The sequence below is a fragment of the Echiichthys vipera genome (genome assembly GCF_963691815.1).
Source record: "Echiichthys vipera genome assembly, chromosome: 11".
Lineage (NCBI taxonomy): Eukaryota > Metazoa > Chordata > Actinopteri > Perciformes > Trachinidae > Echiichthys > Echiichthys vipera.
In genome coordinates, this window is record NC_139836.1 from 1,392,396 (window position 1) to 1,405,997 (window position 13,602).

The following is a 13,602-nucleotide window of genomic DNA, read 5'->3' on the forward strand; positions in this document are numbered from 1 at the left end:
CACACACGCACACCTACACACGGCTGGGGGGTTTGGTTTCTTGTCGTAAATCCTCCGTGTGCTGTCGGTAACCTCAGAGGGCTGCAGTGTAATTCTTGGCTGAGTAGACAGGTTTTTAAAAGGCCAGAGGGGGGAAATCCTTCCGTGTCGGCCATTTTGGATCCTGTGCAGACTCGCAGAATCCGACCCGCGGCCTCGAAGACGTGCGGCGGGACGTTAATGAAGTTCTTTTGTTCGAATTGAGCCAGAACGTTAAAAAAAAAGGGACAGTTAATACAAAACAGGGAGAAGAAGAAAGAAAAGAGAAAGAGTTTACATCATTCCTGTGTTCTTCAACTTTGCACTTGGTCACTTTTTGAATTCCATATATTTATATCCATATATATTTATATATATATATATTTATATATTCTTTTTACAATTAAAAACACCATGGAGTTGACAGACTATTTGGTTTCTTTTTGCCTAAGTAGAAGTGTTTCTCTTGTTTTGTAAATAAATGCATGTAAATATGTTTTTCCTCTTTTGTGAGTCGGTGCGAACGCGTCCGCGCGTCACTGTTTGTTTGTATCCGCGCACCGTTCGTGTCATCGCCACTGTTCCAGAATTCCCATATTACTTTTTCAATTTTTTTTTTATTCCTCATAGTCTGTCAAACACTGTCAAACCGAAAAGTGAGCGTCCTCTAAATCGTGTCCTCTCATTGGCTGCTCTGGCCCAGGTCTCTGTGTGATAGGCTGGGGCTGAGTAACTGGGTCTGCGTGGGTCCGTTACAGCTCAGCGCCCCGCCGCTCCCTCCGTTAAGGTTCAGGAAGCAAACTGTTTCTCTGGCCTCCACCTGGGCCGCTGTCGATCCGCCACCGCCGCTGCTGATGCTCCCGCCTTCCTCCTGCTTCCTGTGAGCCAACGCCAACGCCCTGAGCTGCTCCTGCGCCTCCTCCAGCAGCAGCGCCACCTCGTCCTGCTGCTGCTGACCGATAGCGGATGAGCAGGAAGAAGAACACAACGTGGCGCGCGCCGCCTTCTCCCTCCTCGCTTCCTTGCAGGGTGCAACTCCTGACATCACCGCCGCCGTGGTTGCCGGTGTGACGCTGGTTTGCATACAAGACGCCTCGTTGTCATGGTGACACTGGACGGAGGGGATGATAGGGATGGAGCAGGAGCGAAACGGAGGAGGCGGGGAGCGGCTCTGACGGCGGCCGGGCCTGCGCAGGCTACGGGTAGTGGTGGTGGTGGTGGTGGTGGTGGGGTTGGGATCTTCGTGCTCTGACAGGACTGAACGCACCTCTGTGCGTACGCTCCAAGGCGATGACGTCTCCATGGAAACAGGAGTTTGCATATGTAGGAAGGCATCTCGTCTGGGGTCGTCACACCGGTTCTCCACCTGCTTTTGGCAACTAGAGGAGACGGGACACGGGGAGACAAGAAGAAGAGAAAGGAGCAAAGATTATTCGACTGCAGAAGAACTCACTTCACCTTGAGAAGGAGTCATTGTGTCTTTGAGGGTGATGTCGGCTACAGCGCCGTTTTCAAACTCCCACGCTGAAACCAGAATACACCGAGGAACAGCTCTCCGCCCTTTCGCCATCTCACAGACTAACAGAGGATGCTGAGGGAAGAAGACGGGCCTGACATCTTTCTTTCATCTCTTTATATCTCAGTCCACACGCACACACACACACACACACGCACACACACACGCACCCACACACACACACACACACACACACACACACACACACACACACACACACACACACACACACACACACACACATACACATACACATACACACACACACACAGAGGTAACAGAGAGTTCACTTTTTATTTTATTGATTTATTGAAGTATGTTGAAAACGAAAGTGTTGTTTTAAAGTCTAAAGCTGCGTTCAAGGACGACGGAGGGATCAGGCAGCGTGCGCGGCCGTTTTCTATTGATTCTTTTTTTCCGTCGTTCGTTTTAGGTCAAGACCATTTGCTGGGTTTGAAAATCCTCTTTGAATCACTCTTGCTCAGAGATTGTGTAACTGCACTGGTTCTTAAATCTTTTCTACATATTTCCAAAGCTTTTAATCTCTGCCCTCAGTCAAATCTGCGCCTGCATCTTCCTCCTCTGCTGTTCCCCCACAGAGCGTGTGTTAGCGTGCTGCGTTTTCTTGATGTGGCATCTTGTGCAGCGCTACCTGCCCCGCAGATGTCGTCCGTATGTTCACGCGTGTTCACTGGGTCCCGTCCTGATAGCGTGCACTGGGTTCCTATCATGATAGCCTGCACTGGGGCCCGTCCTGATAGCGTGCACTGGGTTCCTATCATGATAGCGTGCACTGGGGTTCCGTCATGATAGCGTGCACTGGGGCCCGTCCTTATAGCGTGCACTGGGGCCCGTCCTTATAGCGTGCACTGGGGCCCGTCATGATAGCGTGCACTGGGGCCCGTCATGATAGCGCGCACTGGGTTCCTATCATGATAGCGTGCACTGGGGCCCGTCCTTATAGCGTGCACTGGGGCCCGTCCTGATAGCGTAAACTGGGGCCCGTCCTGATAGCGTGCACTGGGTCCCGTCATGATAGCGTGCACTGGGGCCCGTCATGATAGCGTGCACTGGGACCAGTCATGATAGCGTGCACTGGGGCCCGTCATGATAGTGTGCACTGGGGCCCGTCATGATACCTAGCACTGGGGCCCGTCATGATAGCGTGCACTGGGGCCCGTCATGTTAGCGTGCACTGCGGCCCGTCACGATAGCGTGCACTGGGGCCCGTCATGATAGCGTGCACTGGGGCCCGTCATGATAGTGTGCACTGGGGTCCTGTCATGATAGCGCGCACTGGGATCCCGTCATGATAGCGTGCACTGGGGCCCGTCATGATAGTGTGCACTGGGGCCCGTAATGATAGCCTGCACTGGGACCAGTCATGATAGCGTGCACTGGGTCCCGTCATGATAGCGTGCACTGGGTCCCGTCATGATAGCGTGCACTGGGGCCTGTCATGATAGGATGCACTGGGGCCTGTCATGATAGCGTGCACTGGGGCCCGTCACAATAGCGTGCACTGGGTCCCGTCATGATAGCGTGCACTGGGGCCTGTCATGATAGCGTGCACTTGGCCCGTCATGATAGCGTGCACTGGGGCCCGTCATGATAGCGTGCACTGGGGCCCGTAATGATAGCGTGGACTGGGGCCCGTCATGATAGCGTGTACTGGAGCCCGTCATGATAGTGTGCACTGGGGCCCGCCATGATAGCGTGCACTCGATTCCCACCATGATAGCGTGCACTGGGGCCTGTCATGATAGCGTGCACTGGGGCCCGTCATGATAGCGTGCACTGGGGCCCGTCATGATAGCGTGCACTTGGCCCGTCATGATAGCGTGTACTGGGGCCCATCATGATAGCGTGCACTGGAGCCCGTCATGATACCTAGCACTGGGGCCTGTTATGATAGCGTGCACTGGGGCCCGTCCTGATAGCGTGCACTGGGGCCCGTCATGATAGCGTGCACTGGGGCCCGTCCTGATAGCACGCACTGGGGTCCTGTCATGATAGCGCACACTGGAGCCCGTCATGATACCTAGCACTGGGGCCCGTCATGATAGCGTGCACTAGGTTCCTATCATGATAGCGTGCACTGGGGCCCGTTGTAACTACCTCACGCCTCTGCCCAGACATAATCTCCTCTCTCTCCAGGACTGACCGTGCCCTTCGGTGTCTAAATCCTGCGGAGCCTCATTATCTTTGTGTAATAATTCATAATCCTCCGCAAAGGCTAGCCCTTCCTGTCATGTCAAAATCCAACACGGAGCGTTTCCTCTCTTGTAATAACCTCATCACACGCACTTGCGCTCGCCATCAAAGCGTGCAAAAATAGCGGTGGGAGGAGAAGGTGCCTGCTCCGACTCAAAGGAAATCATATCGTCCTTTGCAGTAGTTTTTCAGAGACATGAAAAAAAAACCCACAGTGGAGATTTAGCGAGCCCGAAGAGAGAGGATCCCGCGAGCGATAAGAGAGGATGATGCGAGGGGAGCTAATTCCCGAGATAACATTCACAGACAAATCTCCCTTTTGATGTGTCGAAACACAATCAGATTGCAGAAATCTATGAAGCAGAGTTCAAATATAGACCCCGGAGTGACGAGGGAAGAGCTCGAGGGGTATTAAAGAGAGATTGTGTGCGAGTGAGGTGAGATAAGTGACTGGGCTTTTATCTTTTATAGGAGCTCATTACATGTACAAGTGTTAACAGTCATTTTCATTAATCCATTCCCCCCACGGATCATTTCTTAGTAGATCGCATCTGTTTGCTGCTAAAGTCAAAGGGAAATCTTTAAGTAATGTGATGCTGCGACCTCGTAACTGGGAAATGTTCCAGAGACGCAACAGCGTTTATACATACATGTAAATGTGAACGCCTACACACACACACACTGAGACACACAGCAGCTGCGTGTGTTAACTCAGAGAGGGAGAGCCTGAAGCAAGGAAACACTGCAAAGAGTGGACAGAAATACAGAAATGCATGCAGTCTCTCCGTCAGCCATTTTGGAGACAGCTTCATCTTAAAATAGTGGTAACAACACAGGACAGTCTGTCTCCCTGTCAGCCATTTTGTTGAGATAACACCAGGATTCTCTAACAGGCACGGAATAGGACGGCCAACCTTTCTTAAAGCCTTTTCTAACTGTCACGATCCATCTGCACATTCCTCCATCACGTCCTTTTACCACCGCCGCCGCCGCTTCTTTCTTCTTTTCTGTCTGTGTCAGAGTGGATTCAAACTGGCTGTCTCTCTATTTCAGTCTCTGCATCTCTGCCTCAGCCTCCATGCAGTCACGGTCAAATGTCTCCATGGCAACCCAGACTACCACGTTATACCGTAGGAGAGGGAGCCGATCGTCTGTCTGTCTGTCCATCTGCCGCTGTGGGAACTCGGACACGAGAGGAAGAGTGGATGAGTGAGTGAGAGAGTAAGAGAGAGAGAGAGTGGCCTCCTGACTTTTAGCACGACCTGTTCATCCGTGCGTCCCAGACTTTGCCGTGCACGAGTGTGAACACAGATGCTCTCGGGGTCTAAACGGAGCAGCATTTGGGCAGTGATTAAGGTCAGGGAAGCGTTCACATTTGATCCAACCGGTGCCCGTTTGGATCGGGTCAGATGTTTGGCGGCTGGTGTTGCCGCCTGCCGTCACTTTCTGGGGTGTGCCGGTTCAGAGTGTGTGACAGTCACGATGTTTGCTCATTAGGAGCTGGCCGACTGCTTTGCTCTCGAAAGAGCTGCTTATATAGTGTTGATCGGATGAACGGTTCTTGTCATACGCAGACAGATGATGCTACTACAGCGCCACCTATTGGTCGAACTGCACCAACTCTTTCACGTCCACTGTGACATCATATCTACACGTGTCCGCCATATTAGGATCTATCTAGATGAGATTGATCTGCAGCATTCCAGAAAGAAACTTCTCATAGTTTTGTTTCTGTGACTTACGGTTAAAAAAATGACTTAAAACATAAGGTTTGAACGTTATGACGTTACCTGAATTGCACCATATTCAAACCTGTGCTCCCCTGGGACCCCGACAACACACCTGCCAAGTGTGAAGCAGATCAGATGGACGGTTCTCACTCAAACACGGACAGACTCTCTGACAGAGATCCCTTGCGTTAAAGTAAGACTAGATACTAGAGTATCATATTGTGGGCGACACGGTGGTGTGGTGGTTAGCACTGTCGCCTCAGTTTGAATCCCTGCTGGGTCCCTTCTGTGTGGAGCATGTTGTCCCCGTGTCTGCGTGGGTTTTCTCCGGGTTCTCCGGTTTCCTCCCACAGTCCAAAGACGTGCAGGTGTTCAGTTCATTGATGACTCTAAATCACCCGTAGGTGTGAATGGTTGTCTGTCTCTGTTCGCTCTATGTGTCCTGTGATAGACTGGCGTCCTGTCCAGGGTGGACCCCGCCTCACACCTCCAGCCCCCTGCGACCCCGACAGGGACAAGAGGCTGAAGATGAATGAATGAATGAATAAGTATCATATTGCAGCTAGTGTCTGTGTGGAGTCTTGACGCCACTGTGACTTGAACAAGCTTCAGGGGCAACAGTCTCCATGTTTGTGTCTCCTCACATCGTCAACTCATCTTCAGCTACCGACACTTGGCACCAGCTGTACCGGACTAATTAGGACGGTACCCTTTAAGAGAAAACCCTCTGGGTGAGCAGGAAACAGCTGAATTCTGGGAAGACGGGAGGAGACTTGGGACGACCAGAGGACACCTCAGCTGACCAGTGAGCTCTCAGACTCACCGGAGCTCTTGGGCTGACAGTGAAGCACTCGTGCTGACACTCTGGGATGAACTTTTGGGTGAGCAGAGGACACTTGAGTGGCACTGGGGCAGACGAGGAGAGCACTTGTGTTGAGCAGATGCACACTTAAGCAGCTCAAGTGTCCGTCTGGTTACGTTTGGGCAGAACTGACGCATGAACTCTCGTGCTTAAATAAAGATCCAAACTAAAGTGAAGTGCAGTCGCCACTCTGCATGAATGCTGTCTGCGTGAGCTCACTTTACACGGAAGTGTCTCTTTGCCCGCCCCTGTCTCTCTGCTCTCTCTCTTTCTTTCTGTTTGTATGGATGTAGGTCATGTGGAGCTTTATCTGGAGCCAGGGCCGCTGGGACCTGAGCGCCTGAAGTGAGGCGTGCCAGTCCAGGTGGGAGAAGCACCGACTCACGTCCCACCAAAAATGGGTCAAAGCACAGCGCCTTTCACACCAAATCCATTTCTTGCTGATCACTCACATTTGCATTCCCGCTGTCTGCTACGAGGACGCTGTTTTGCCTGAGAAGTGTATTGTGTTACATTTAAATGCTGGAAAGCTGAGAGTCAGAAAATTTAGCGCCGGCTTGACAAGATGTCAGAGAGAGGGAAGAACGCGGATGTGCAGCCGTATCATGTCCTTAAAAGCACAAACACCAGGCGAAGCATTCCTTTGAACCGATGCCACTGTACCGCCGACCACAACATAACTTGACCTCGTTTTTATCTTCGCTCAGCAGATTGGAAAACAAAAGGACGGGAGGGGAGGGGAGGAGGTAAAAGAAGAAGAAATGGAGTCTATTTTAGTGGAGAAAAACCCACAGAAAGGGCTTTGAAATATCCACCGCTGAAATGAAATCCAAAGCTTTGTCTGCAGCCCGTCTGTATTTTTCAGTTAGTGGCTTTCATTGAAATGACTCAGCACACGGAGGATTCAGCAAAGAGGGAAAGCGCCGACCGACAGAAAGAAAGGGAGAAGAAAGTGAGGATAAAACCTTAAGATACTTCAGATCTTTAAGCCGTAATTACACCGAAAACAGCCTCCGTCCGTCTGCACAGTCGGAGCCTGAGCTTCAGTGGTCTGCGTTACACACAAATATAGAGACATACATTAATGTCCCTACGTTTAAAAGGCTGGGGTTGAGGCTCATTCAGGCTCTGTGTCAGATACGGGTACGGAGGGAGCCTTCTGTCCGTACTCTACGTGCATTTCGTTTGATTCGGCTCGTATCCTGCAAGCTTGTGAATACAAACGTTGCAGCACCACCAGAAACACTGAAAGAGACGTTGGTCGTCTGTCATCTGTCAAACCAACGTGTGGAATTCTCCGTCCACACTCTGGGACGTCTTTAGTGTCTCACAGACCACCGCCGTCTACAACGCTGCCGCTATTTTGCCTCCTTCTCAACAGATGAAGGATGGTTCTCTCCTCCATCGTCTCCATCTTTGTTGGTCTCCATCTCATCTTCAACCGCTTACCCGGTGTCGGTTCGTGGGGGCAGCAGCTTTAGCAGGGACCCCAAACTTCCCTTTCCCGGGCCACATTAACCAGCTCTAACTGGGGGATCCTGAGGCGTTCCCAGGCCAGTGTGGAGATATAATCTCTCCACCTGGTCCTGGGTCTTCCCCGAGGCCTCCTCCCAGCTGGACGTGCCTGGAACACCTCCCTAGGGAGGCGCCCAGGGTTCATCCTTACCAGATGATCCTGAACCACCTCAACTGGCTCCTTTCAACACAAAGGAGCAGCGGCTCTACTCCGAGTTCCTCACGGATGCTGAACTTCTCCCCCTCTCTCTAAGGGAGACTCCAGACCCCCTCCTGAGGAAACACATTTCAGACGCTTTATTGAAGTAACTTTTGGATCTGAGCGACGCCCTCTAGAGGAAGTTTGGATCAACGTCCGTTCAACGTAAAGGAGCAAGAAAGCACGAGGACAGAGACGAGGAGAACCAGGAGAACGCACGTCTGTGTTCACACACGGAGCAGGAACCAGGAGAACACACGTCTGTGTTCACACACGGAGCAGGAACCAGGAGAACACACGTCTGTGTTCACACACGGAGCAGGAACCAGGAGAACGCACGTCTGTGTTCACACACGGAGCAGGAACCAGGAGAACACACGTCTGTGTTCACACACGGAGCAGGAACCAGGAGAACACACGTCTGTGTTCACACACGGAGCAGGAACCAGGAGAACACACGTCTGTGTTCACACACGGAGCAGGAACCAGGAGAACACACGTCTGTGTTCACACACGGAGCAGGAACCAGGAGAACACACGTCTCTGTTCACACACAGAGCAGGAACCAGGAGGTCGCAGATCACATTTTGGGCCACGTCATTTCATTTAGCTATTTTAATGAAAATAGGTGGAAAAATACGTCTTTCTTTGACAGTTTGTGGGTTTATTTTGCAAATATCGACGATCACGGTGACATTTTTATGATTAAACTGTTTCAAATCATTTAAAGTGAAAGAAACCTTAAAGTCATTCACGTCCTTTTCCTTCTCACCCTCTTTGTGCTTCAGCGTCCCGCTCAGACGAGTCCACTTCCTGAAGGTGTTGGTAGGCGGGGCCTGAATACTTGGATCCTCCAATGGGATTCAGCCTTCCCCTCGGTATGGGCGGGGTCCTGCGTGGAGCTGACCAATGGGCTGCCCGGGTTCTCTGGTCCGGACTGTGAGACAGGGAACCGCTTCTAAGAAGGAGGAAAAGATGAATGAGTTATTGTTTGATGTGGTATCTGATGGAATACGCTGTGATGGTGTCGGCAGTAGACCAGTTAATAAGTTGGCAGTTAATATAAAGGGTGACGCGCGTCTCTCCACGGAGCTCCAGCAGGGGACCTCAAACTTCCCTTTCCCGGGCCACATTAACCAGCTCTAACTGGGGGATCCTGAGGCGTTCCCAGGCCAGTGTGGAGATATAATCTCTCCACCTGGTCCTGGGTCTTCCCCGAGGCCTCCTCCCAGCTGGACGTGCCTGGAACACCTCCCTAGGGAGGCGCCCAGGGTTCATCCTTACCAGATGATCCTGAACCACCTCAACTGGCTCCTTTCAACGCAAAGGAGCAGCGGCTCTACTCCGAGTTCCTCACGGATGCTGAACTTCTCCCCCTCTCTCTAAGGGAGACTCCAGACCCCCTCCTGAGGAAACACAGTTCACACGCTTGGACCTGGACCTGGTTCTTTGGGTCCTGACCTGGACCTGGTTCTTTGGGTCCTGACCCAGCTTTCATGACCACAGGTGAGGGTAGGAACCAGGACTGAGCTGTAGATCCAGAGCTTTGCCTTCCTCAGCTCTCTTTTCATCACAACGGTGCGGTAGAGCGACTGCAGCTCCGCCCCCGCTGCTCCGATTCTCCGGCCAAACTCACGCTCCATCGTCCCCTCACTCGTGAACAAGATCCCGAGGTCCTTGAACTCCTTCACTTGGGGTCAGGACTCATTCCAGACCTGGAGTAACAATCCACCGGTTTCCTGCTGAGAGCCACGGCCTCAGATTTAGAGGTGCTGATCCTCATCCCGGCCGTTTCACACTCGGCTGAAGTAGCAAACGTCCTCTCATTCATATTTAACTGTTCAGAAGGAGAGATTTGTCTTAGCCACAACAACTGGAAGCCCCGCTTACAGTCAGGCACTTAATGGTGTTGGCAGAGTTTTGTATTGTGGCTTTTAAACAAGAGGCTTCCCAAACACATAATTAGCCTTGGCCGGTTTCCTGTTTGGCTATTTTGGTATCTTAACACACTCTGCTGTCCTGACAATAGTGTCCAAGTCTCTGCCTAAGCCGATGAGATTGCAAACAAATAAACCCTGATCGCCCACTAACAATGTCATCTGCGGCGAGAGGCACAGACTGCCAGCAGAGTAATCTAGTGATCGAGAAACAGTAAGAATAGGGGAAGGAAGAGAAGTCTCGCAGGAGTTAAGCCCAAAAGGTGAGAGAGGGGGGCTTGGTGGTTTGAAGGTTGTCTGATCGTTTTTCAGTTTGTGTGGGAAAATCACCTCTGGACTCCCCGGATCGTCCTGAGGGCGGATTAACCCCCGGCAGTGGAGTTAGAGGTAGAAACCCATCAGGTGGGAATGCCAGCAACAGCAAAAAGAAGTAAGAAAGAAACATTGTGCGGTAAATGGACTTATACAGCGTCTTTCTAGTCTTCTAACTACTCAAGGCGCGTTCACAGTGTTTGTCACATTCACCCGTTCATCATCATCGGCGGACACTCGGGTTCGAGTATGTCTGTCCTCCCTCTTGGTCCTTATGGGTCTTCAGATGGGCAAAGAGGCCAATCCTGGACCCACATACTTTGGTGCAATGTGGGCATGGATGAACCACGGTGATTGTGGGTTTTGGTGGAGGTGGTCTCTTTTTTTTGTCTGCGCTTCTGCTCTGCAGCACTGTGGAGATCGTTGTTATACTGTGCAGCCCCATCTTGGACAGCTTTCCTCCAGGCAGCCCTGTTTCTTGCTGTAGCCTCCCAGGTCTTAAGGCATATGTGGCACTTCTTGAGGTTGTCTTTGATGTTATCTTTGTACCTTCTCTTTTGGCCTCCTGGGGCGCGTTTTCCTTGGACAAGCTGTGAGTAGAGGACTTGTTTGGGGAGGCGGAAGTCAGGCATCCGGATCACATGTCCAGACCATCTGAGCTGGAGTTGGGCAATGATGGCGGTGATGGTAGAGACGCCAGCCTCCTCCAGGACACTGGTGTTTGTCCGTCGATCCTCCCAGGTTATCCTGAGGTACCTCTGGTGGAATTCACCCGTTCACACACACATTCACACTGATGGCGGTGGACATCTACAGACCATCTAATGTAACCATGCACACCACATTCACACACCCATGTGTAGCACGGGGAGAAATTCGGGGTTCAGTGTCTTGCCCAAGGACACTTCGACATGTGGACCGGGGGAGGTGGGAATCGAAACCGCCAATCTCTCGAGAGGAGGACGACCCACTCTTACACTAAGCCACAGTCGCCCAATGTGCAATTCACTCATTTCCTCCTGCGTCAACGGAAGTTTAAAAACAGAATAATTTTTATGTTGGATACAAAAAAAACACTGAAGCTGGGGCACAATTTAAAGACCATTGACGCACAAACCCGACCTGCAGCAGGAGCTCCCTTCTCTTTGGCTCAGCTCTGCCAGTGTGTGTGTGTGTGTGTGTGTGTGTGTGTGTGTGTGTGTGTGTGTGTGTGTGAACAGAAAACTCAGCCTTGGCAAAGCTGTGAGTTGTGCTGCAGCTGAACATGCCAACGCTCGAACACACCACTGAGCAGTGTGAGAAAAAGCTTACAGGGATTCGTGTGTTCGCTGGCTCATGAATGAAAGATCCTCCCACATGTGCGTCCCATTTTATCTCTGTCCCATCTCCTGACTGTTATAGATATGCTTATTAACATGTTTATAGCTTTAATTATAATTACTATCATTCTCCCGTAAATCAGCAATTAGCTTTGGCTGCACTGTAATGTGGATAATTCAATTTCTCTCTTCACTGCGTCGCTGCTGATTATAGCAAAGGACATTGAAGTTTCCTATTGTTGCTGTAATTTGCATTATTACTGTTTCCTGCAGTGAAGTGAGAGGGACGGCTGCCTCTGGTGTCACATTACACCTGTGTGTGTGTGACTGTGTGTGCAGTGAAATGTCATACCTGTGGTGTTTGGCGGGGCCTCTGGAGCTGCTGCTGGACGGAGCGGTGGAGATGTTGCAGTGTGCGAAGCTGGACTCACAAAGGTTTCCCTGGCGAGGCTGAGACGAGCGTTTGCAGTACTGGGGAAACAAAGGAGAACAGCTTCAGTTTGCATGTTACGAGGAACAGACATGACGACCAATGATGTCAAACGTCAGTTCCCTGCTTCCCATTCATTGGCCCTCATTTATCAAACGAACGTACGGCAGAAAAACGTGCGTACGACCATTTCCTGGCAAACTTCGGCATTTATCAATTTGGACGTGAGCGGGAGCTACAATCAAATCTCACGTCAGGTCTGAGGTCGTGTCGCACATTTGAGCCTGTGGATCTGAAACTAATGAACAAAGCTCAGCTGTCATTAAGCAGAAGCAGTCACACATTAAGAACAGATCAAAACAGATTCTTAAAACCAATAAAAAAAATAAAAATTGTGGTTGGAGCGATTGATTGTACTCATGTGCGTCTGAAGGCACCATCCATGAATGATTACACATTCATCAATCGCAAAAACTACCACTCGATAAATGTGCAGGTGATGTTTGATGCCAAGCTGTCGCTTTTTAACGTGGTGGGTGGGGGGGCACACACGATTATTTTATATTTCTAAACAGCTCGGCTCCAGCCCCCACGACCCCGACAGGGACAAACGGTTGAAGAGGAATGAACGGCTGCAGCAGGACGCGCTGCAGAGCCAAAGTCATCTCCTCGGTCGTGGCTACCCTCGATAAATGGCATTAAATCAAACAAGGTATCAGATGATTTACATTTTGGTTTGGCTCTTCTAGGTGACAAAGGTTATCCTCTAACGGGATACCTAATAACCCCGCTGGCGATTGGTCAGATACGAATGTTTCATAAATCACATGTGGGTCCTTTCCTACGACCAATACAGCGCTCAGATCTGCGCCCGATTTCACGCAAGATTGATAAATGAGGCCCATTGAGTGTATGTTCGCAACCACAGTGCATGGTGGAGGCGGGGCGGTGAGCAGCCCGCTCTTCTTTGTCATATTTAGCACTATGTATTATATATTTATGCATTTCTTTTCGTGCAATCTTGATGAGAGTTTGTTGTTGAAGCAGGACCCGAAGTCTCCCCCCTCCCCTCCTTCTTAAGCAGCGGACTCTGAGGTTTCTGAGCTCTCCTCTGTCGACTCCCCCGGCGCTCTCTCTCTCTGAGAGCCTCAGGGCGGGGAGCGCCTTCTGCTTTGACACTGGGAGCTGCTCATCAGACTAAATGGAGTCTAGTTACATCTATTTCTGCCTTTTTCCACCTCCATTCTGGCTTTTTCAGGCACTGAGGAGAGGGGAGGAGAGGGGAGGGAGGCGGCTGATAGTCTGATAACATCTATAAAGCTTCAGGTTGTCACAAATCTCCTGGTGATCGATGAACTCCAGACGTGCCAGTGATGACTGAGCGCGTGGCAGCGCGGCAGGAAAACACAGCCAGGTTTAGTTTTCTCTCACACCTCTTGGATTAAAACACGCTGAAAGGTTATTAACACCACCCTGCCTGACTGTGCACCCAGCTTTAATGTAGCAAAGCATGTTCGGTTCATTCAGGGCGCACTCACACTGTCCTTCCG

At 51.0% G+C, this 13,602-nt stretch overlaps 1 protein-coding gene across 1 annotated transcript in view; it reads right to left on the reverse strand.

The window, feature by feature from the left end:
• Positions 1 to 700: 700 nt before the first annotated feature.
• nrg3a (neuregulin 3a) overlaps positions 701 to 13,602 on the reverse strand; it is a gene marked incomplete at both ends in the record, with an annotated part of 426,100 nt that continues 413,198 nt past the window's right edge. Inside the window, 3 exons of the mRNA XM_083923540.1 lie at positions 701 to 1,397; positions 8,827 to 9,012; positions 11,975 to 12,093. Coding sequence (XP_083779666.1) covers positions 701 to 1,397; positions 8,827 to 9,012; positions 11,975 to 12,093 — 1,002 coding nt within the window. The remainder of the gene's footprint in view (positions 1,398 to 8,826; positions 9,013 to 11,974; positions 12,094 to 13,602) is intronic.